This window comes from Callospermophilus lateralis, chromosome 5 (assembly GCF_048772815.1).
Source record: "Callospermophilus lateralis isolate mCalLat2 chromosome 5, mCalLat2.hap1, whole genome shotgun sequence".
Taxonomy (NCBI): domain Eukaryota; kingdom Metazoa; phylum Chordata; class Mammalia; order Rodentia; family Sciuridae; genus Callospermophilus; species Callospermophilus lateralis.
In genome coordinates, this window is record NC_135309.1 from 61,866,671 (window position 1) to 61,892,713 (window position 26,043).

The 26,043-nt window shown below is 32.7% G+C and overlaps 1 protein-coding gene across 1 annotated transcript in view; it reads left to right on the forward strand.

Annotated features, from left to right (window-relative positions):
- Adamts19 (ADAM metallopeptidase with thrombospondin type 1 motif 19) overlaps window positions 1-26,043 on the forward strand; it is a 268,784-nt gene that overhangs the window by 189,555 nt on the left and 53,186 nt on the right. Inside the window, exons 15-17 of the mRNA XM_076855917.2 lie at window positions 2,878-2,998; window positions 9,291-9,371; window positions 23,844-24,001. Coding sequence (XP_076712032.2) covers window positions 2,878-2,998; window positions 9,291-9,371; window positions 23,844-24,001 — 360 coding nt within the window. The remainder of the gene's footprint in view (window positions 1-2,877; window positions 2,999-9,290; window positions 9,372-23,843; window positions 24,002-26,043) is intronic.

A 26,043-nucleotide genomic window follows, 5' to 3' on the forward strand; every position in this document is an offset into this window, starting at 1 on the left:
TGTGAGCCTCCTTCCTCAGCTTCCCAAGCCACTGGGATTGCAGATATGTGCCACCATGCCCTGCTAAAAGCAATTTTCTTTATGTCAGGCAATTTCAGATGAACTTCTGTGAAATAGGATAGCAATGCTTGAACAATGAAAGAGGTCACTGAGTGGAGCAGCACTGAATCCATGAGAGCCTCAAGGAAGCTGTGTTCTTGTGCAAATAACATGTAATGTAGATGTTTGTACTAATCTGTGAAATGGGGTTATTAAACCATTGGTCATTAACTTGTGTTATACACTCCTGTGAGTCTTGGGTGAAAACAGGTTTCTTTTTGCCCCCCAGAAAAATGCACTCCTGAACACCTACACACTAAAATTTGAAAATAGTTACAACTATGGGGTGGATCCATCTGTGGTCCAAAGAGGACTTCTGGGTAAGGAGTTGGGAATATCACACAAGTTAAATGCTTTCGCAGCTCCAAGATTCTGTGTTTTGCTAGCATGTTATAAAATTTAAAGCTTTGAACCATGTAATACCATTGGCATAAGAAGCAGTCTTATGATTACATATTAATTTCTTTTATTTTTAACTGAATATGGCAGCAACCCTAACTGTAATTTCTCATTTACCTATTAAAAAAAATCATTGTAGGTAATTGACTGATACATACTTCCTTTCAGAACTATGTGTTGTATAGTTAAAACTTTAACTTTATTTCATCATTATGTATAAATATGTCAGATTAGGGTATTTCTTAAGTAAATTTATTTTTCAAAAAAATTATTTTCCTAATTGTATATGCCAAATACAATAATCTTAATTGCTTATGGTTTTCACTTAACAGTGTTAAATAAGCCAGATCTTTTAGATTCCCTGGCTAGACATTAAAATTAGAGCAACAACAACAAATATTCCACACAAATGCCATGTGAGCCTGATGCTATAATTAAATTAGAATTCTCTGAAATGGATCATGACTCTAACAACATTAGAATACTTCAAGATTCTGGCATTTTAATTAAAATGTTTCACTCACTCTTTTGATATAATTAAAAACATGCCTTCTTTTTCTGACATTCCTCTGTAAATTGGGAGTGTTTTGTTTTTTAACAAAATATATAGTACCAAAGCTGACTATGGAATTCTAAACTTGGCAAATGTAGGTCATTGAAAACAACTTTCTGCAGGTGACCTGTCTGGTTCTGTGAAGTTTGTGCTCTTGAAAGGATAAGGAAGGCTAGGTCCTCTACTATCTTACTGTCCCTTCTCCAGTATGCCATTGATTCTCCAGTTCCCTGCCCAATGAAATGGCATTGCCTCCTCAAAGTAGTTCACCCCTAGTTTTCAGATTTACGTGAGCATATTTTGTTAAGTATGGACACTTGAGTCTACTTATGATACTTGAGACTATAAAATAAAATTTAAAAATCATTAACTTTCATTTTTAAAATTTGTTACTATTGACTCTAGTTTATGCCTATCTTAACTTTAAGTTTACAAACTTCATAATATCCTAGATACAGAGTAGAAAAAACTAAGAAACAAAAGTACCAGTCTTATTCACTCATTTAGTTACTATTTATTGTTCTCTTACTATTTGCCAAGAAACAAACTGGGTATCAGACAGAGTAATAAAGTCAATTTTATCACCAAATTTTTTTTTTTATTTATACACGAAGGACAGATTTCTTTTCTTACTCAGAACTCCTGGATTTTTTTTTTTTTTTTTTTTTTTTTTTTTACTACTCCTGCTTAGTGTCCCCTTCATCTGTTTGCAAATTTCCTGTGGTGGCTGCTGCTTTCGTTCAGTCTCCATTTCCCCTTGAATAAGCTTTGACTGTCTGATTAGAGTTCTCTACTAGTGCACTGTTTTGTATCCCTTGACCCTGATAGACACTCTGATAAAAGGAAAGGATGTTGTAGTGTTCAGCTTTCATGTGCTTTTTTTTTTTTTTTTTTTCTGTCTGGAGATATTCATCCGCAGCTGGGCGTTATAATAATCTGCTTCCTTTTCCATCCCAAAGTCACCAAAACCAATCACATAAAAGGACCTTGTTTTTATTTATTTAATATTTTAACATTTCCTGTAAAATAAGTGGATCTCATCATAGACATAAATGGGTAATTATCAGTCCATCTTCCAAATCTTGTTTGATTAGGAGGAATTGTCTAGTCCTACCATTTATTTCTGACAGTATTGACAGACTAAATTCTACCTTTTGAGTATGTACAACTTGGAAAAATAGGATCCTGTTTTTGCACATCGGTGATTTGCTCTCAGAAAACTCTTATTGGCAGAATTATTCTGAAAGAAGTTAAAAATTAATTCCCTAGCTATTTGTATTTCCTGATATCAGCTATGACTTATGAGAAGAATTTGTATTCATATGCTCAACACTAAGGAAGATGTACATAGAAGTTTATTCATGATCTAGAGAAGAAATAAATGTTTCTCTTCAGTTTTCCATGGAGTTAATATTTAACATGTGGAATTTGCCTTCACCTTAGAAGTGAAGCCATGCATGTAGTGAAGAATCTCTGTTCTATGTTTAGAATGAATTAGATTAATCACATTATATAAATGTGATTCCTTTGGGATTTATGTCAATTTCATTTTTCTCAATAATATTTTCCAAATTACTTTAGAATATAATTTAATACTTAGTATAACAAAACACTTTCATCTCTATTCTTCTATTTGGTAATTTTATAGATTATATTATTTGACATGAACTTGCTGTATGAGTTTGTACCAGATAATATAGCATTTAATCTAGTTTGTCTATGAAATATGTCTGGTTTGCAGAGACTAGGTTTATCCTAAATTAGTAGTTAAACAAAAAAGAAAAGAAAATATTTGGAACTTATAATGTGCTCCCATTCTCTTACAGAAAGTCGGTTGTGATGGTTTATTAGGGTCTCTTGCAAGGGAAGATCATTGTGGTGTCTGCAACGGCAATGGAAAATCATGCAAAATCATTAAAGGGGATTTTAATCATACCAGAGGAGCAGGTAACTATTCTTTATTTTCTCATAATTAATAAGCCCTTCATTCTTTGGGGACAAAAATTAGATTGAACTTGACTTAAAAACCACAGCTCTGATTCTATTGAAGTCATCTGTAATGGGTAGTAAATGAGTTTTTGTGCTGATACACAATATACGTGATATGAGCCAGAAATTTAAACAAGCTTATTTCCCAATATTGAAAATATGAAGTCATCTGTTGTGCATTTAATAAGTTAGGGAAGCAAGGGAATAATCTAATTTGCATTGGCTAATGTTATCAGGTTTCTAAAGATCTTATTCTCCAATGCAAAGCATGTATAACAGAAAATAATGATTTGTAACAGCCTGAAGCTACCATTGAGAATATTAGACTTCAGGTTTTCAGCTTTCCCTTTTCCTTATTTTTGGTTAATGTTTTTACTATAACAGCACAGCATCATGGAAACTGAAACCTGGAGTGGGGGGACCAGAAGATGTGGGAAATATTCCATATATCTTAATGTCAGGAATTATTCTCTCTTGTTTTCTCATCTAATACCCAGGGGATATAGGGTTGAAATAACTGTGATCTATGTAGTGTGAGTCCAAGCTTTTGGGTTCTCATGCTTACTGAGAGTAAGCAAGCATTTTGTATGTTTCTGTTCATCTCTTGCTGGACATCTCTTGCACGAACATTAACAGCTCAGCTTTCATCATCAGTAATATGCTTGTATCACATACATCAACATTCCTATTTTAAATTGTTTTCAAAAAGAACATCTAAAACCCTGAGACTAAGATATGCTAGTTATATTATAAAGAACAATCCATTTGTACTTGAATAATAAAGATAACTGAATTCATTCTAGATAAGAGTTCTTAAAAAAAATTCAGACACAGCCTCTTGGATGTTAAGTGTAACATTTTCGTAGGCTTATTAGAAATAAAAGATAAGAGAGCCTGAAGAACTTGGCATCTAAAAATAACTAAGGGTAAATTACAGATCCAAATCTCAATCTTTGAAGCTGTGTAAAAGGTGATAAATCCTACACGTCAAAACCTGCCAGCACTCTTTTAGAAAAGACATACAGCTGAAACAGGCTTTCAGAGTTTCGTCTAAGAAATATAATTATAATAAGCTATCACTTCTAGTTGTAATGAGAGAAGATTTTTATAGTACAGAGCTGGAATAAAAATTGAAATGAAAATGAAAAATTACTAGAATGTAAAGATACTAGAGAAAATGTAGAGGTACTAGAATTTTAGGAACTTTTTTGTTTATTTAATATGCATGGAAACAAGTTACTCAAGAATACTGATGCACATTAACCTCTGGCAACTTTATTTATTTGTAGTAATACTTTACTATTAACTATACATAAAAATCCCAGAAATACCATTAAAGATTTAGTGATGTTTTTCATTCTGACTGCAGATAAGTGAATACTTTTTCCCCTCAGTTATTTATTTCAAACCCCCTTTGATTTTATTCTATATTAATATCTACTTTTGTATGTTTGCTCACTATAGGAAACTTATATTAACAGCATTTATTATTTTAAACTCAACGAGTAAGAATATAATGACCATCACTGTCAATATCATATTCCCTGTTACCAGCGATTTATTAATATCTGTAAATTTAAACAAATTCAGAAATTTAAGTTAAAAAAAAACTTGTATGAGTCCTTAATTCTATCACAGGCTTCATCTACTTATGACTAGGAATGTTGCATTTATTACTCTTGGGTGTATCTTATCCTGATAGTTTATGGACTTCCTAGAATTTCTTGAAGGACCTGAGGGTATTTTGATCCAGTTGGCCATGCACACAGTGTATATTGTGTGAGTGATACACATGCAGACACATGTGGGTGTTCTTAGTCCCTGTGCTCTATTTAGAGTTTGCTAAATCATTTTTGTTGGAATTAGAAAATAAACTTAAGAAGTGTTTTTTTTTTCCTTGGTACATTTATTATGTCTTTCATTGTGACTTGCCTAGCCAAGCAATCATTTCCTAAAGCAATGAAAGGTAAATTGTATATTTGAGCCATTGTCAAATTATATATTTATCAGTATATACTGAGAAGAAAATGGAAATAAAATGTGTTATTCTTAGTATAAAAACAAAGATACTCTCCTACATTAGGAGAATATGCTCCTAGATTTTTTTGTTTGGTCAATTGCCACAGCAGTGGGGAGTCAGCCTTATGTATTCTACTTCATGAAATAATAGCAATGGCTCATAGCAGAAAGAGAATAATGAAATTATACATATCTGAGTTCAAAACTTGAGTGAACTAAATACTGACAATAAAGGGTTGAAAAGCATATTTTTTTAGTTTTATTTTCTCATCAATTAATTGAGAAATGAAATGTAGGTTGAGTATCACTTATATAAAAATGCTTAGTACCAAAAGCAATTCAGGAATCACTTATTGGAATTTTGGAATATTTTCATAGACTTTACCAGTTGAGTATCCCTAATTTAAAAATCCAAAATTTGGAATGCTTTAAATTCATAACTTTTTGAGTTTTGTACTCATAGCTTTGGATTTTGAGCATTTCAAATTAGTGATGTTTAACCTGTATCATTATAGTTAAATGTAAATTAACTGTGAGGGCAAATAGCATATAGCAGTTGATCAAAATGTAGGATTCATGACATCATTATCAGTGTCATGAAGATGACGTTTGTACTGGCATTTTAAGACTGGTTATTAAGTATGAGATCTCAGGTTTTAAAATAAGGTGTTTCTGTGTGAAAAGAAAGCTCTCAAACATAATAATCAAATTTATGTCATTGATGTCCCTGGCTTCATGTTCCAGCTTCCAAGCTAGATAGTAGCCACTCTTACATACACACATTAAAAAACACATTCTCAATTGGGCCAAATGGCTTATTTACTGGAGAATATCAAATCTCTAGCACTGTCTTTCTCTCTTCATATGTCTTTGCTTAATATTTTTCTCCCTCTCTTCTTTATAGTCAGTATAACTCAGATAATACATTCTTTTTTATTTATTTTTATGTGTTCTGATTAGTAATACATGACAGTAGAATGTGTTTATGCATTTGATAAATCATACATAAATGGAGTGTAATTTCTCACTTTTCTCATTGTTCATGTTGTAGAATCACATCATCCATGTAGTTATATATGTACATAATACCTCTTTTATTCCACTATCCTCCCTACACCCAGACCCCCTCCCCTTCCTTCACTCCCCTATATCTAATCTAAAGTAACTCTATTCTTAGCCATCCCCCAGCTTATTGTCAATTATCATCTGCATATCAGAGAAAACATTCAGCCTTTAGTTTTTTAGGACTGGCTTATTTCACTTAGCATGCATGATATTCTCCAACTCCATTCATTTACCAACAACTACCATAATTTCATTCTTCTTTATATGTATACCACATGCTCTTTATCCACTCATCAGATAATAAATTCTAATTGAATGACAGCATTGCTTTAGATAAAAATATAAACAGATATATCTACTTCTCTAATGTAAAATATAACTAAACTTATGGCTTAACTCAAACAGCAATTTACATTTACACTTCTGCTTTGTCAGTCTGCTCTTCCATTTTAACATCCTGAAATTCAATATCTTCTCCATATACTTTACTAAATTTATTTGCCCAAAGATTAATAGTCACCTATTAATTATAACATTTAGCAGACTAGTTATCCTTAGTCACCTTTTTCTGATGTAACCAGACCTTCTGACAAAGTTGAGCCCCAACTCTACTTAAGATAGCTCACCCATAGGATTCCACCTACACCAAAGTAGAACAGATCTTCTCCTTCTCATGATATTTCTTCTTAGTCTTGTGTTCTTATTTTCAATCTCTTCATTATAAACTATGACTCTTACTGAGGTAGATTCCTTGACTTCTCTCTCAATTTCCTCCATGGGTAATTTAAACCTTTTCTTAAATTACCTTTTCTGCAGAGATGCCTTACAAAGATATATCAATAGTTGACTTTTCTTTGAAATTCCAGATCTTTCAGAGTTATTGCTGGATGTTTTTATTAAGCATCGTGCCATTGTGTTTGATATATATCGAAAAACTGAACTTAACATTATAACCCACACCATGTAATTTTTCTCTTGATTTACATGTTCCTGTAAATGATGGCTCCATTCTCACATCAGTTATAATAAAGAGCTGTGTCCAATGTTTATTTCTGCACTTTCTATCAGCTATCAAGGTCACAATAGTTTTTCTCTTCACAGTATCTTCTGGATTTTCTACCTTAGCTTCTACCACTCCTGCATTTTAACATTAGCTTCCTGGCATGGCCATCCACACCTGTATGCCTGTCAATCCTGTGTAGTACTATTAGATGAAACCTCTACAAGCCAGATCTAATTACTAAGTTTCTTATAAAATTTGGTCCCTCTAAATTGATGAATTTATTGTCTTGGACATCCATTGACCATTTAATAGAAACAACCTTTGCTTTTTCTCATTCCATCAGAATTATTTTATTCAGGGGACTGGGGTTGTGGTTCAAGGGTAGAGCGCTTGTCCAGCACATGTGAAGCACTAGGTTCAATCCTCAGCACCACATAAATAAATGAAATAAAGGTATTTTGTCCATCTACAACCTGTGTGTGTGTGTATGTGTGTGTGTGTGTGTGTGTGTGTGTGTATGTATGTGTGTTTTAAATGAATTATTTTACTCAGGTGTTACTAAAACCACTATCTCATATCTTCTTAATGTAGAGAAACTCATCATTTTTCTATATCTGTCCACATCTTATGCTTTCTTCAAAGACAGGTCATCTATTTACACTTCTTTGTGAAATTTTCCTTGATTTGTATGGATCATTCTCTCTCCTGGATCACAGTGATTTTGGCTAATGCCTATTTTTTTTAATGTGAGTAGTATATGTAACTATTTAAATGGAACTAAAAAATACCCCTCCTCAGTGGGTATGAATAGTAGGGAATGTTTGGGTGGTGTATGATCAGAGACCAGGACAGTTTTAGAAACCTAGTGTATCTTTTAGCAGGGGATTAACCATTTGTTTTATATATTAAAATATTTTTGAAGTTTTATTTAACTTATATTTACATAGCTTATTTATGCCTTTTCTTTTTAATTTAATTATTAGCTCGTTAAGGGAAGAGACCCTCTTACCTTACTTGTATGAACAAATATCCACTAACCATTTGTCATTATTTTCATTAATGTCTATTTTTGTGCATGTAATAAAATTAAAGTGCTTTTATCTTTGGTGCTACTAAAAGTGGTTGCATGTTACGGAAAATGTATGATTCAATGATTAATTAAAATAAGCTGTTCTTGGATGGAAATTGTGATTCTCAAACCATATGCCTCTAATTCCAGCCACTGCCACCAGGTGGGGTATATGCTACCTTCTGTTACATATCAAACAATTAGGCATTTTCAGGAATTTAAATAATTGATAAATAAGGGACAACTTTGGAACAAGTTCCTTGCTTTTTTAAAGCCTTAAATCAGACTTTTTATCAATACATGCATCTACACAAAAATAGTAAAATTTTTTATTTAAATATACTTTAAAATATAAATATTCAGCTGAAGGTAGACACCTGCTGTATCGTTATTCTGTACTAAGTGAAATCTTGATTCCTTCTCTTTTTTTGCACATCCTTTTATTTTATCATATTATTATTTTACTTCAAGCATTACATTTTTAAAGTCTGCTGCAAATTTTTCCCTGGAAACTCCTAAACTTGCCTTGCTATTAGCTGTCTGACACCTGCATAGGTGATGTGAGATGGCTTGGAGAACCTTATGCTTACTTGTCTCCAGCTCCAGATTCAAAACCCTTTGCTAATCTTGCCAGGGAATGTTTGGTCTCTCTTGTCCTATACTTAATTACTCCAGAGACTGGTTCAGGCCAGCTGTATTCTCTCCAGCTGTGTTTCCTTCTTCTCTGTACTTTCTAACTTAAAGGAGTTCCCAGAGCAAAACCTGAAGTCATTTACTCTATTCCACGATTCACTGTGTTTCTAACTAGGCTATCCCATTGGGATTTTTCCCTGCTCACAATTCATAAAGCAAATTGAGCTTTTCTACATAAATTGCAATTGCCTATTTATCCTCAATAGAGCTGTCAGCTCAACATCTTTCCAAGAAACTTCTTCCCTTGAAATCATGACAGCTTTTATACATAAGATGTTTTCTTTGCATAAACATTTAAATATCATAGCAATAACCAAAACCAAAGGGGGAACTCAAGTGAATAAAGAAAAGAGATTTTATAAGATCTCTGGATTTATTTCATGCTTTATTAATTCTTACAGGTTATGTAGAAGTGTTGGTGATACCTGCTGGAGCAAGAAGAATCAAAGTTGTGGAGGAAAAGCCGGCACATAGCTATTTAGGTAACCTGAGTTACAGACACAGAGAGGATCCAAGTACGAGCCCCACTCCCTTCCCTGAGAATCCTATGATGACAAGGAAGTCAGTCTATTTCTAGTTCCGTGTGTTTGAACCTCCCAGGAAGCACCTCTTGTCACATAGAGCAAGAATTTCTTTCTTTCTCTCCCAGGGGCTTCCCAAGAGCAAAAGCAATCTGGTTGTCTCCATGTTGGGGGAGGGGCAGTGTGGTATAAATTACTTCCACATGTTAGCCCATAATTAAAAAAAAAAAAAAAAAAACCATTGAACAATTTCAATATGTTTTACTTCACATATATGCTTATACATGTAACATATTTTGTTAATATTTATTTCATATCTGTATCTTAATTGCAAATTGCATTTTCATATATAGGTTTATTTATGTAATGATTATTTGGGAATTAGGAAATCTTATGGTTTGAAAAGTATTCATAGTACAAGGACGTGATCTTGTAATGGAAAATGGTTCCTTCTTTTCCTGTACTTCAGCAAACGAAGGACTTATTTTAAAAATGTGCAGTATTGCTTGTTGAAAAGCTGTATTGGCTATTTTAATACTTTAGTTAGTTCAATTAGTGGTTTTTAAGTATACACAGGAAATACTAAGTTTTCAAAATATACTCTCTTATGTATCAAAGTTTTAGTCTAATTACATCATGGTTTTTATAGTCATTATATCCACAGATAAATGGATTGAAGGTGATCAGTTCAGGAAGAAGACTAAAACATCACTCAGAATATAAGCATTGTATTTATATTATCTTTTTAAAGGAAACACATCAAGACCTTTTTTTTCCCTTAAGAAAAATAATGTCCTCATTATTCTTCCTCAAGCAAGGAATAAATGTCCCAATAGGGAAACCTTTTTTTTTTCATAGAAAACAATTCATCTTCCATAATTGTTTTTACTCTGCACTATCTAAAACAGTTAAAACTTAGATGGAAATCTTTTTTCATTAAAGTTTGCTTTCTAGAAGTAAGAAACTTTGAGAAAAAAAGAACAGTAAAATAAATTCTTTATTATGTGACACACTTGTTCTTTGTTATTAGTGATATATAATTTTTATCTGCTCTACCTAGTATGATTTTTGAATGCATTTTAAGTGCAAGTATATTATGCCAGATTTTCAAATTCTCACTAAAGTCCTAATATCCAGTTTTTGAAGATAAGGTACCTTAGATTATTTCAGTTCATTTGTTTAATAGCAGAACATTGACTGTTACACTTGGCTATGTTTTCTTTTTTCTAAGCTTGGAATGAAAGCAGATGTCACAAATGGAATTTTATCACTTTTACAAAATTCTACTTTGTACCATGAGTTTTAATAACCTGAGAAATGTGGCTAAATAAACCAGCTGGTTTTACAAATAGGTCACATCCATGCTTCCTCCAATGCCTCACCTCCCAGCCTCCTCAACCAATCCAGTTTTATGTTTCATCTCCTTAGATATCTACTGGTCAACACATTGCCCTTTTCAAGGTCAGAAAATGCCTTCCTTGTTGACAAATTCAATACTCTTTGTTATTTGACCTGTAAATAGCATCCAACTCTGTTGACGTTTCCTTAGTTTGTTAAATGCGTTCCTCTCTTGCTTCTAAGAGTGCAGCTTCGTTTTCTGAGGATGCCACTGACTAGTCTCCGTTGTTGGACCCATAATGCTTCTTGGTCTCTAAATGTTCCCATGTTGTAGGGATCAGGCTTGGATCCTTCTTTTTTCTCTTCCATATTCTCTCTCTAAAGAAGTTCATCCAGTTCTATTCTTTATGTGCTTATTTGATTTAAAATGTGAAATGTATCATAAACATCTAAGAAATATTAAGTCCAAAGTCAAAAGTCTGAATAAAAGATTCGATTTCCACCCTGTTCTGAACTCATTTCTTCCTTTACTTTTCTCCACCATGCTAAATGTCACCATTAGAGTCCTATGGCTTATAACTAGTACCACAAATTTCACAGCTTAAAACAACAAAAATAAGTGTATTTTTCATAGATCTGGAGGTCAGAAATACAAAAACTATTTTTCTTGACCAAAATGTGAACTGCTTACAGTCACCTCTGGAGACTCAGGGGACATCATGCTTTGTCTTTCTAGCTTCTGGTGGTGGCCAGCATCACTTCACTGTCTGCCTCCATGTCTCCTTGCCTTCTTCCAAGTTCAACTCTGCCTCACTCTCTCCCTCTTAGATAATGTTTGTATTTAGGGCCCTCCTAGATAATCTAAGGTAATCTCCCTGTGTCCTGATCCTTAATCTTTTCTTTTCATACCTTTATTTTATTTATTTATTTTATAAGGTGCTGAGGATTCAACCCAGTGCCTCACATGTGCTAGCCAAGCGCTTTACCGCTAAGCTACAGCCCCAGACCCCCTGATCCTTAATCTTAATATATGTGAAGTCTTTTTCTTTTTTTTAATATGCAACAGAAGGTAGCTATCTTCATTCATTCAGGCTTTCATAACCAAATGCCATAGAGTGGGTAGCGTATTTTAAAAAAAGTAAATTGATTTATTACAGTTCTGGAGGTTGAAAAATCCAAAATCAAGGTATTGACATATCTGGGGTCTAGTGAGGGCCTGTTTTCAAATTGGCAGATGACACATTTTTGCTGTGCTATCATATGGTGTAAGAGGCTAGCTAACTCTGTAGGATCTCTTTTATAAAAGCACAAATCTCATTTATGATGGTGGAGCCCTCTGGAAAGACTTCATAATAATATTACCATGAGGTTTACAACTTCACCATATGAATGTTATAAAGGGACACATATATTCATATCATAGCAGTAGCATTCTGAATAATAAGATGTTGACCCCTCCCCTTAATAATGTTTTCTAATTGTGGTAAAAATATACATATTTCTAACATTAAAGTTATTATCCTACCTAATTTTAAGGGTAAAGTTCCGTGGATTCAGTGGCATTGAATACATTCACATCTCAATCATTTCTGTAGAAATATAAAAGCCTACATATAATTCAAATGATATTTCAAGCAACCCTGAATAATTAAACCAATCTTGCAAAAGAAGAATGAACTTCTTTGAGTCATAGGACTCAAATTTCCTAATTTCATAACTTCTACAAAGCTAAGGTAGTCCCAACAGTGTTGCCTGGTCTAAAGACAAACCTGGTATAAAGACAGGAATAGAAGAGAGAGCCCAGAAACAAGCTCTTGATTTGTAAAAAAAAGAATGCCAAGACCACTCAATGCAGAAAAGACAGTCTTTTCATCCAATAATGCTGGGGAAACTGGGTATGCACTTGCAGATAAATAGTCATACCATTACTTAATACTATAAACAAAAATATTCTCAGCTCCAGGGCTGTTCTTTGATTTATGATTCCTGATTCAATCCCTTTACTAATTATAGGCTTGCTTAGGATTTCCATTTCTTTGTGATTCAGTCTCAGTTTGTTCTGGTGTCTGGGAATCCATTTTATCTCACTTTTCCAGTTTTTTTTTTTTTGTTTTTTTTTTTTTCATATACCTGTTCGTAGTACTCCTAATGTTTCTTTTCCCTCCTGTGAAAATTTTTTATAATATTCCCACTTTAATATCTGATGTTAGTAATTTCAATCCTTTCCCTGCTTTTTCTTAGTCAGTACAGCAAAAAGTTTGTCAATTTTATTGATCTTGTTGAAGAATCATCTTTTAGTTTTGTTGATTTTTCTCTATTGTTTCTCATTTAATGCTACTCTAATCTTGACTAATTCTTTCCTTCTGCTAGTTTTCAATTCATATTATTCTTCTCTCTTTATTCCTAAAATTGTTAAGTTTAATTGTTAAATTGAGGTCTTTCTCATTTTTAAATCTAAGGGTTTATAAGTACATATTTTCCTGTTGACACTCTTTTTACATGCCTCCATGACTTTCAGTATGTTAAGTTTTCCATTTCATTTGTCTTGAGATATTTTCTATTTTGTCTTGTGATGTTCTTCTTTGATACATTAGTTGTTTAAGAATGTGCTGCTTAATTTCTATAAACTTGTGAATATTCTAGTTTTCTTTCTCTTATTGTTTTCTAAGTTTATCCCATTGTGGTAGGAGATATTTTCTTTTAGAATTTTTTTTTAGGTGAGCCAGAATTCAACCAACCACATTTACTAATTTTTTTATTTTCCTTTTTTTTTTCTTTCTTTTGTACTTGAAATTGAACCTTGGGCCATTTAAGTCACTAGGCAAGTGCTTTACCACTGAACTGTATGTCCAGTCCCTCTTTTTACATGTTATCTTGTTACAAGGTCTTATCAAGCTACCCAGGCAGGCCTTGAACTTGGGCTTCTCCTTCCTCAGCCTCCCCAGTAGCTGAGATCACAGGCATGTGCCACCACACCCAGCCACAGTGGCTAATTTCTATCCCGTTGTTTTTGCCAAAACCAAGAGGCTATCTTGAGCCCTTTGTTACCACTCTAATGCAATACATCACCAAATCCTGCCAGTGTCAAAATCGATCATTTTCTCTCCATCAATATTGTGACCTCCAACCAAGTCACTTCTATTATATTGTGCTGTTTATTTCCTTTACACTACTTACAACTCTCTGAATTTTCATATTTATTTACATGCTTGCCTTTACATTGTCTATCTCCATGGTTAATGTTTTTAAGGTATTTTGTTTAGTTCCTTGTTTGCAATAGCCAAAACAAAGCCTGGCACGTAGGAAATAATATCAACACCTTACATGAATGGTTGATATACGACAGTGCATTATACCTGTCTATTAAACAAATCTTCAGAATACTTCCATAAAGTAAGCACTACTAATTTTCCAATTTTTAGAGACCACAGAGACCAGAAAAAGAGTTTATGTTCCTTTCCCAAGGTCACACACCTAAAAGGCCGGGATCCTGAATTGGAACCCAAGGAGTCTGGTCATAGCATCTGTGTTCTCAGGGACTGAAACATGCTGCTTCATTAAAAAAAAAAAAAATCCCTTTAGATTAATTATTGCTTTACGTGCAACACTTGTGATTTTTTAAATTATGTCCTATTTGAACATATTTTTTATTAAATTTCTCCCATATCACCTTTTTTCCCTTCTGAGCTAATGTGATCAATTATTTTTATAAAGTTAATTTAGGAGAGCATAAATCATGAAATGACTATTTTCTCCTGTAATTACTGCCTCGAGTTCTGACAATCCATGCTCTTTCTTTGCTGTAGATCTCTAAATGTATAAATCCCTGAGCACTTTTTTTGTTGTTAAAAGACCATTCAGTTTAAAACTAGAATCCCCTATCTGTCTTAGGCATCTGGTTTTAATTACTGTCCGTTGTCTTTGTGCTTTGATTTAGGCCTAAGCTAGCAAAGTTTTTATTTGTACAAAGAAACAGTATCTGTGCTCTTAAACTGTGTAAGTGCTATACTCTGGAGATAATTTTCAAAGTTGAAAATGCTAATATGTTACCATGTTTACTCACATGCCTACTCTTTCCTTATGCTGTTAATGAAAAATAATTATCTTGATGAATTAGCAGAAGGGTATAAGAATGGGGTCAAAAAAAAACTAGTTGCATAAACTATTCAAGAGAATAGGGATGGGAAATAACCCACCAAACCAATTAAAATAACTCAGTAAATCCACTAAACAAGATAGAACTTGGGGCCAGGGCTCAGTGGTACAGCACTCGCCCTGGGACGCATGAGGCATTATTAGGTTTGATCCTCAGCACCACATAAAAATAAAATAAAGGTATTGTGCCCACCTACAACAACAACAAAAATACATTAAAAAATCTTTTTAAAAAGACCAAACTTGTTACAAATGGATGCTAGTGTTGACAGAGAATAAAGATTCAAGGGTGACTTCTAGAAATTTGGCAGGTACCAGTAGCATTTACTGATATAGGACAAATGGGTGAGGGACAGGTTTGGAGTAAAAATAAATAGCACAGTGTTAAATGTCTAGATTTGAAACCCAAACATCTGACAAATGGATTCATACCACAAATCATACTTCCTAAAGGTTCCATTGGGTATAGGCAGAAAGAAATCTTCCTCCCAAAGAGCTTAGAAAATAGAACCTTGGCAAACTGACCATTCTTAAACAAATTAACTTGTCTACATCAAACTATATATTATTTCATAGGAGAAATTTAATTGTCTCCCAGTACAATTATTCTTTCTTCGCTATTCTCTTTTGATTACATTCTTACATGCATTTATTATATGCCTTTCTGAATACAATGGAATTATACTGATGTTATCAGTTTATCCAAAAGCCTAAGGTGTGGAGCTGGAGATGTGGCTCAAGCAGTAGGGTGCTAGCCTGGCATGCACAGGGCACTGGGTTTGATCCTCAGCAGCACATAAAAATAAAATAAAGATGTTGTGTCCACCAAAAACTGAAAAATAAATATTAAAAAATTATCTCTCTCTTAAAAAAAAAGCCAAATGTAAGTTCCATGTATTATATTTTTACAAAATCATTGTAGCTTATGATTTATAAATGCCTCACAAAAGATGTATGGGCCAATCCTCCTTGCCTGCAGTTTTTCATAAAAAGCACTATGGACAATAGTCTCAATAAAAACAATTTTAAAGGAGCAAAATTCCAGAGAAAAATATATTTACCTCTTATTGTAATCACTTTGGGATGCTATAACAAAATAAATGGATTGAGTGGTTTATAAATAGCATAAATGTATTTATTACAGTTTTGGAAGCAGGAAGTCTAAGATCAGGGTGACAGTATAAGGGTTCTGGTGAGGGTGTTTTTCTGGTTTTCAGACTACCAACCTCTAGGTCCATCTTTGTGTGGTAGAGGGAGAGGAAGTGAGCTCTTCTTGAATTTTTACACTCATCTCATTTATGAGAAATTTACCTTTGGGTACTCACCTAATCCTAACCATCTCCCACTAAACTTATCACCTAATGCCCTCACATAATGGAGTAGAATGTCAATGTATGAATTTTGGAGGATCATAAATATTCAGTTCATAACACTTCTTAAATAAAAAGAAATTAAAGAACCCTTGGATGCCAAAAAACAAATTGAAAACAAGAAGTCAAGTAATAGGCTGACTCCACCACTTAGCTTTAATCCTAGTAAATGAGTTTAGATTCTGAAAGTCAAAGGGATTGAACAGACAGAAAACAAAGCTTAAGTCCTTCACAAAATGAAAACTCTTATAGGAGACTCCTGAATGAAGCAATATGAGGACCATAATCACAGTGAGATAGAGTGATAGAAATACATCTGAAGCACAAAAGAGAGAGGAAGACAATGTGTCTGTATTAATTTTAGCACAAGGTGAAGATAAAAAATAATTTCCCAGAGAATTTGTAATGCAAAGCAACTCCACTTATGGATGTGTAAGACCAGGTTACCTTGTGAAGTCCTAACCCTCCAAGACAACATTTATCTTAATGTGGTTACCAAGATGACTGGCCTATACAAATATAAATCCTTTCTGAAGGAATGCACCTTCAAACCCTATCTCAAAACAATTTGTAAATTTCAACAAATGTAATTTAATAGTAAAAAAAAAAAAAATTCTAGAAAACACAAAAGGAAATAGATACCAGGAGCAAAACACAGTAAAAATAAGGGAAAGCAAAGTGAAGCATGTAAATTGTTTCATATAGAGCAGACACAAAAATAATTATGTTAGTGTGTTTAAATATAAAAAAAATTAAAAATAAGAATAAGGAATAAGACTATAAAATTCGGGCTGGGGATGTGGCTCAAGCGGTAGCGCGCTCGCCTGGAATGCGTGCAGCCCGGGTTCTATCTTCAGCACCACATACAAACAAAGATGTTGTGCCCGCCAATAACTAAAAAATAAATATTAAAATTCTCTCTCTCTCTCTCTCTCTCCTTCTCTCTCTCTCTTAAAAAAAAGACTATAAAATTCTCTTTTTATACTCACCTTTTAAAAAAATCAGATTTTAGAAGAGAAATTAAAATAATGGATTGAAAACAAGATAAAACAAAACTGAAGAATATACAGGAAAGTGGAAAAAAGAACACAAAATAATAAAACACTGAAAAACTGAAATCTTTAGTTACACAAATTTTCAGATTGAATTTTAAAAATAATCTTGATATGTGATGCTCATAAGACACATATAAAAATAATAAAATAATACAATTCATCATAAAATATTGGGCTTTTAAAATTCCATAAACTTCAAAGCTTTAAAACAATTATTGACAAAGAAAAATTGACAGGTTCTTTGTTATAAATGAGTAATTAAATACACACATATGAAGTGAATTGACTTCCAACCAAGGTATCCAGGTAATGAAGGAGAAAAGGGTACCCTTTTACCCTTTTCAGTACCCTAGAGGTACTGAAACAAGTAGATTTGTTTGTATAAAAAAAAATGGACCTGGTTCCTCCTTCACATCCTACACAAATATTAAAATGAAATAGAGATCTAACCCAAAAACCCAAAGCTATAAAATTCTAGGAGGAAAAACAAAAGGTAAGAGAAAATCTCTGACATTAAATCTCTATGACATTGTGGTGGGAATCCATGAATCCATGATTTCCTTACAGTGTAACTGCAAAATTACTAATTCTAAAAAATAAAAATAAAAAAGAGGATATGTCAGATTTCATCAATAACAAGTCTATTGCTTTTTTAAGAATATCATTGAGAAAATAAAATTTTTATAACATTTCCTTATTTCATTATAATGTCTATAAGAACAATGTTTTCTTAATTCTGATATTGTTAATTTGTACTGTTTTTCTTAATCAGTCTAAATAGACTTTTTTCAGTTATTTGACCTCTTCAAATGGCCAACTTGTGATATTATCAAGAGCCTACATTTTTAAATTTTCTTTGTAATCATCAATTTCTATTCTTTATCATTTTATTTCTTCTATTTGTTTTGGATTTTTTTCTTTTTTCTTCTGCCATAAATAGACACTTAGAGGACATATTTGGTTTTTTCTTGTTTGTCCATATAGCAATTAAAAGCCATAAAATTGCCTCTAAGCGTGCTTTAGTTGCATTCCACAATATATTTTTGTTCAAACTATTTTCATATTATCACCATGACTTCTACTTTGATCCATGGTTTGCTTATAAATATATTGTTTAATTTTTAAGTATTTTTATTTTTAAATAGATGTTTTGTTATGAATTTCTAGTTTATGTTTGTTGTAGTAAAAGACTATAATCAGTGTGATTTCACTTGAGATTTATTTTTATGACCTGTGGCTTGTATTGGTTAATGTTTCATTTATTTATACTTGAAAAGAATGGCATCCTATAATTGCTCACTGTAATTGTCTCAAATTATCAATTAAGCCCATTTGGTTCAAGTCTTTTTCTGGATTTTTTTTTTTTTTTTTTTTTTTTGTGATAATGGGATTGAATCTATGGCCTCACATATTCTAGGCAAGTGCTACCAAGTTACAACCCCTTCTCTTTTATTTTGAGATAGGGCCTCACTAAGATGTCTGGGATGACATTAAACTTGTGACCTTCCTCCTACTCTAGCCTCCTGAGTATCTGGCATTACAGGAGTGTGCCACTCTGCCCAGCTGTGTCTTCTGTATTCTTACTGATATTTTCTTATTTCATCAAGTAAGGAAAGAGAAGTAATGAAATCTCCAACTTAGGTTATGAACTTTTCTATGTACCCTTTCAATTGTATCAATTTTTGCTTTGTGCATTTTGGTGCCTTATCATGCACTTAAGATCCTGAGGTCTCTTTAATAAATGTTGTCATTTTTAAATTTAAATTAATTTTAATATAAATCATGTATCTTAAAATGTCCTTTTCATCTCTGAAAGTGTTCATTTTCATGAAGTTCATGCTGATATAATATAGCCAGTTCTTTTTCTCATTATTATTATCAGTGTGGCATGCTTCAGCTGCTTCAATCCTTTCACTTTTAATCTGCTCATGTCTTTGTTCTTTAAGTGCACTTTCATAAATTGATTATAGTGTGGTCTTTCATTTTTCTCTAACCTGACAGCCTCTATTTTGACCAATGTCCTTAGTCCATTTAAACACAATATAATATAAATGGACATGTTGGGCTTGTTTCTCTTTGCTTCATTTCTTCTTTATTCCCTTTTTCATTTTGGGCTACTTTTAGATTAAATATTTATAAGTATTCCATTTTCTCTCTTTCCTTTTTTTGTTATAGTTCTTTATTATATTTAATTGATTGGTCTACCATTTATAATATGCATTTTAACCTATTATAGCCTCCTTTCAAATTATATTATACTGCTATACTAATAACGGAAACTCCTTAATAGAGTGTACTTCATTTTCCCTCCTTTTTTACTATTTTTATTTTATTTTACATAATCTATTTATTTCTACATCCCATTCAGCATTGTCATATTGAACATGTTCAGCACCCAACAACAAAAAAAAATAACCACACATGTGAAGTCAGAAAATGTGACCAAACAACCAAATGAAAAAAATCAGTCAGTAAATGAAAATGAGATGAAATATCATTGTAATCATTTTGCTTTAGTCAATTACATTATTAATGATCTTTACAAAAATGAAAATTTTGCATTTTTATACATTTACTAGTACCAACATTATTCTTTTATTCACATAGACATATTTCATCTGAAACCATTTTCTTCCAGCCTCAAGAACATTTTTTGTAGAGCAAATCTGATGACATTGTATTTTTCAGGTTTTGTTTATCTGAAAATATATTAATTTTGCCTTTGTGTTTGAAAGATATTTTCACTGTATATATATTTACTTTCATCATTTTTCATATTGTATTCATTATCTTCTGGCTTGAGTTGGTTCTTATGATATCCCTAATGAATACTTAAATTCTTTTATCTCTCTATATATACTGTCTTTTTCACATGGCACTCTTCAATATCACATCTTTTTTTAAAATTCATGTACATGCCAAACATATTTATAGTTGTTGTTTAATCCACTAGGTACATCATCTCTAGTATTCCTAAATTTCATTTTATTGAGTGATTTTTTCCTCTTGGTTATGTTAAGTCACATTTTCTGACTTCTTCATGTGTATAGTAATTTTTTATTGGATGCTGGACATGATTAATAAGACATTGCTAAATGGCTATATTTTGTTATTTTTATTATTGAGCATTGAATTTCATTTTTCTGGATAGTTAATTTACTTTCAAATCAGTCAGACTTGTTGAGCCTTTTTTAAAGTTTGGTAGCATGATGCTAAATTAGTCTTTCTCCTAGGGCTACTAAAGACTTGTTTCTTGTAGCTTAAAGACCATATGTTCAAATAGATCTTACCACTCTGCATAGAACTCATTATCTTTCGTCCCTACTTGAGCTTCAGGGGTTATAAAGTTTAGATGTTCCCAGTAGCAGTTTCATTCCCAGCTTTGGGGAATCAAACCCAACTTGGGTGAAGCTGAATATTCAGCCATGGACTCCAAGGACCCTTTGTAGGTTTTTGGAGCTCTTTGTATCACTCACTCTTGTCTTCTCTACACCATTAAACCAATGCCAGGAGCCTCAGCCAGTTCAGCTCCATTCTCTGTGTCCTCATCTCAGTGGGGCCCTCTTCATTTGTGTTCTGCTTGGGTTCAGCCTCCCAGTGTCACATCAGCCAGACCCCGCCCTCCCACTTTGCTTTTCTTCATGAAGATGGTTTAGAGGTTATGGGCCTGCACCTTTCCACATACATGGAAATCCTTGTACCTCCGGAAATCCTTGCTGGGTTTTTGCCAGGAATTACATTAAAGTATAAACATATCCTTACATTATTTTTGTATTATGTCGTGAGCGTTCTCTTACTATTATCACCGAATTTTTGTTGGCTGCCTAATATTCTAATAAATATTTTCAAGGGTCTAGTAAATATTTTCAAGCAGAAAGCCAAGCAATTTTGAGAACATTTGTTCTCTACCCCTTAGGGATCACACTTTTCTGTGGTCAGGAATCCAATGTTTGAGAACAATTGTTTCATACATTGACTAGTTTTCTAGTTGTTTATGGTGGGAAACTAAAGCAGTTCCAGTTATTCAATCAAAGATCAGAAGCATTTTTTTTCTGAAAACACAATTTTAAAGTTAATGAACTAAAAACAAAAACAAAGACTAAGAAATATCACATGACCAAACCACTGATTCTTCATGTGAGATGACTATTAAGCTAATAAAATCTGTGGATTTCCATGTTTATGTGTGTGCCATTTTATGGGGAATGCTGAATGCTAATAATATGAGTTGAGTCTAAATATACTATTCTAGCAACCCCAAGAGGTTTCTTAAGGAATTTTTATCAGAGATTTTCATGTCCTATTCCTTTATAATTGTGTCCTGAAAATGGCTTGAAATACAGTCGGGAAAATGAGATTGTACTGATCACTATACAAATCTAAGCCAAAAGATGTTTCAAATATTTTATAGACTGCAGGAAAATATAAAGAAATACTTTACCTTTTAGGCAAAATCATTTATTTTTTATCAAAAAGCTTTAACATTGTCTAAAATACATCCATTTGTAGATCGTAACAAGTATTTCCTATTCATCCATAGGTGGTAGTAGCTATATTGATAGTTTTCTTTCAATATATTTTCCTTCAAATTTAAAATTCAAAGTAAAAATTCATCTTATATATTTTTTATAACTCTGAAAGTATGTATGATTATTTAATATTTCTATTAAAAATTCATGTTAGACTATATAAAGTGAATGATAAAACATTATTTATTGGAAGCTGTGATTGATGAGTTAAATATAATTATAATTTCATGAATCCTTTGTTTTTATACAAGCACCAGAAAATCTTGCTAAGAACCATAAATAATTCTAATAAGTAATTATTATGAAAAAAATAAGTGATTAATAAGCAAATGCTTTTTGCTTTTTTTCTGCTTATTGCTTTTGCTTACCAAAATCATCAATTTTAATAGTAATAAAGCAAGATATCCTTTTAAAAAAGCTAGATTGTTCAAAATTTAACTTCTGATATTTCTCCTCAACCATGGTTGATAGCTTTTTCCATTATATTAATGTCCTCATATCCCACTGTTTCCTTACTCTGGAAATCTAGCGTCATATGTAACAATTTCTTTTACCCAAGACAATCAAGTCATAACCATATTCTATCAACTTTATTCTAAGTAAATCTTGCTGTTTTTTTCAATTACCTCAATCCAAACCACCATTACTTTCAGCTGGGCTACCATATTGATGATATGTGCTATCTTCTCTATCTAAAAGTACTACACCAGTCCCTTCTCCACATAATAGTTTTTCAAATTTTCATTAAAGATTTGTATTTATTTTTGTTGTAAAAACTCACTGCATACTACATAAACTATAAGGTCTAGTTATTCTTTATGTCTCCAGCCTTTGTCTTTATGATCTGCTCAGCATAGTTGGGCTCAGGACACTTGTCTCCCAGATCTCTAGCAAGCTGCATGTTAAGACCTTAATGTTTGCTGTCCACTTGGTCTTGAACTTTCTCTCTGCTTTCTTTATTCCTCCTAGCTAACATCCTCAATAAATAACTCCCCCCACACAAGCCTTCCTCAACTCCCTTCATAAACTAGTTATTTAAATAACTGGTTGAATGTCAGTTTCTCCAGTTAGGTTACAAGTTCCATGAGGAGAGAGAGAGCATATCTATTTTGTTCATTTGGAGGCTTTCTGAACATTAAGTTTTACTGAGTTATAGTGAATATTTAAGTAATTATTCAATCATGATTAAATGTTATATAAGGAAACATAGATCTCAGCTTCTGCTCCAGACAAAATGAACCCCAGGTAATTTGCAGGCACCTTTATGTAGAAGAAGGAAATGGGCTAATATTTGATTCGAACCTCTGATTCCTAGGCTAGCAGTACAGTTATCTCCATTAAAGATAAAATCAATTTAAATTGTGGGATCAATTGACTGAGACTGTGGGCATGGTGGTGAACATCTGTAATTCTAGCAACTTGGAAGGCTTAGAAAGGAGGATGGCAAGTTCAAAGGCAGTCTCAGCAACTTAGAGAGACCCTGTCTTAATATTAAAAATAAAAAGGACTTAGGATATAGGTCAGTGGTAAAGGTTCCTGGGTTCAATCCTCAGTTAATTAAGAGAGAGAGAGAGAGAGAGAGAGAGAGAAGAAAAATTCATCCGAAGGAGATATTCAGAAACGGAAAAATGGGCTTTCTCAGGCACTGGTATGGGAATATAAATTGATACACCTTTTTAAGAAAATCAATTTGAAAGTGTTTTTCAAAATCCTTAAAAGTTCAATTTCTTTGCCTCTATAATTACAAATCTGAGAATATGGTCAAGGGAAATATTCAGATATAGTTAGTTTACAGTATGTATATTCAAGCATAATAGAGAATTTAAAGAACTTGGAAACACTCAAACATCCATAATGGAGATTGGCTTACATAACAATTACCAATAATTTATCAGCTTAAGTTATTAGTGCTTTTAATGAAATAATGTGAAGTGGGTATTACTGCTGGTTTTTTAATGCTCATAACACTTTCAAACCTCTTTATAGCTCTCCGAGATTCTGGCAAACAGTCTATAAATAGTGACTGGAAGATTGAACACTCTGGAGCATTCAATTTAGCTGGAACTACTGTTCATTACGTGAGACGAGGCCTCTGGGAAAAGATCTCTGCCAAAGGTCCTACTACAACACCTTTACACCTCCTGGTATGAGGGAAAGAATTGATAACATTGCATAAGCAGTTTCTCATGATAAAGACATTCCTATTGTACCTTCTCTAATCTTTTTCCCAAATCCAAATTGTCAGGTAGACATTTAAAATTATTTAAGAGGTGAGTTTTTAGTTTTTTAAAAGTGTATTTAAATTTATGATTTCTGAAAACAACAATTATTATAAACAGAATACAATGTTTTAGGGTTTTCACAGATTCAGAGTATAGTCCCAAGGAACAAAGACTCTCTTTGTCCTAGAAGCATTCATTTACTAACCAGACTGCATATCTATGAAAAGAGTGCTATATAATATTGCAAATTGTAGCATTTCAAAATCCATTTTGTGGGTATTGCCTGATTCTATATAAAATGCATTTGATAAAATATTTTTTGATGAGGAAAATAATTTGCTTAATAAATAAATAAATATATATATATATATATATATATATATATATATATATATATATATATTTATATATTTATACTCATACACACACATACACACACACACACACTCACACATATCAGTGTTCTCATTTACCCTGTTAGGCTTGCTTACTGGGTCAATAGATTCCAGTAAAGACTTATGAAAATTTGAGTGTTTGGGATGATAATTTAGGCTTAAAGTTATTAAAAGACTAGATACATGTCCAAAGAGATTTGGGGAGAAAGGGTTAGGATTATGGGGCTCTGTCCAGGCTGGTGGCAGGTATACAAGCCTCTTTGACCTTAACTGTGACAGTCAGTGATGATTCCATAGGAGCCAGAGGACTGAATATATCACTAGCATGAGTTTTCTATTTTAGTGGCAAAAAGTGTTCTAAAATTCAGACATTTCAGCACCTTCTTACATCTACACATAAAACTGATCTAAGCCATGATCCATTGGCTGTTTATTTTGGAGTGTGTTATGCCACATTATTTAATATCTCCACACATTTTATGTTGACTTTATCTTCAATTGGAGACATCTGTGTTGCTAATATAGGAGCCAGAGGTTCAGATCACATATTGGCTCATTTGCATTGACTCCTTTAAAGTGCCCACTAATTGCGTGGAGTTCTTGTTAAAATGTACATTCTACTGATTTGATTCGGAGGCAGAACCTGAGATCTGTGTTTCTAACCAGTTTCTACCTGATGCCACTATTTCTGGTCCAAAAACCGTAATTTAAATTACAAGGTTCTATATAACTGCAATCACTATGCTTTACCATCACCAATACAGGGAGCAAGGTAAGTGGATGTGTACCTTCTGTTCCAATCTTAATAATATTCACCATTCATTGAGCACTAAGAATCAGACACTGGCCAAGGGTGCTTTATACTCAGTGCAACACATAATCCACATAATAACACTGTGTGATATGTATGATTGTTGTTATTTCATTTGATTGACTAAAAAGAACTAAGTATGAGGAAAGTTAAGCATGGTGCATAGTGTTATCTAATAAATTATTTAACTGTAAGTAAATAATCATTGTTCACTGCATTCTTTCTTTTATAAAGTTGAGATCTTTATACTAAAATTCCTTGGACAATAAATATACATAATTTAAATAATTATTTTAACCCTTTGTGTCCTACTCTATAAATTCAATTGGAAACTCCCTTCTGTCCTCTGTGCCACCTAGAAAAAAAAGAAAAAAATGACTGCTATTATTTGAGTAATATATAGCTCCTTCTATGATTGGGTCACATGCAATAACTATCAAAGCAAAAATATTTTTAATGATTAGGTTTCAGAAAATGCTATTATGTTTGCTAACTTATATAAGTGTATCCTACATTTTTTTAATGGAACAAGACCAAGTCTCTTATAATGAGCCTTTACTTTAAAAAGTGTATATGAGAGACCTTGGTATTGGGCAGAGGGAGCTTCATTGGTTCAGAATCTTTAATCTGACTGGTAATTACCAAGGTTTTTCCTGGAAGCATGAAGTATAATTAAAGTCAGTGAACTATGTCTAAAAGAAGGCATCTATGTGACCTGGATTTATTCAGTAATCCAAGGGAAACTGCACTTCTAAGAT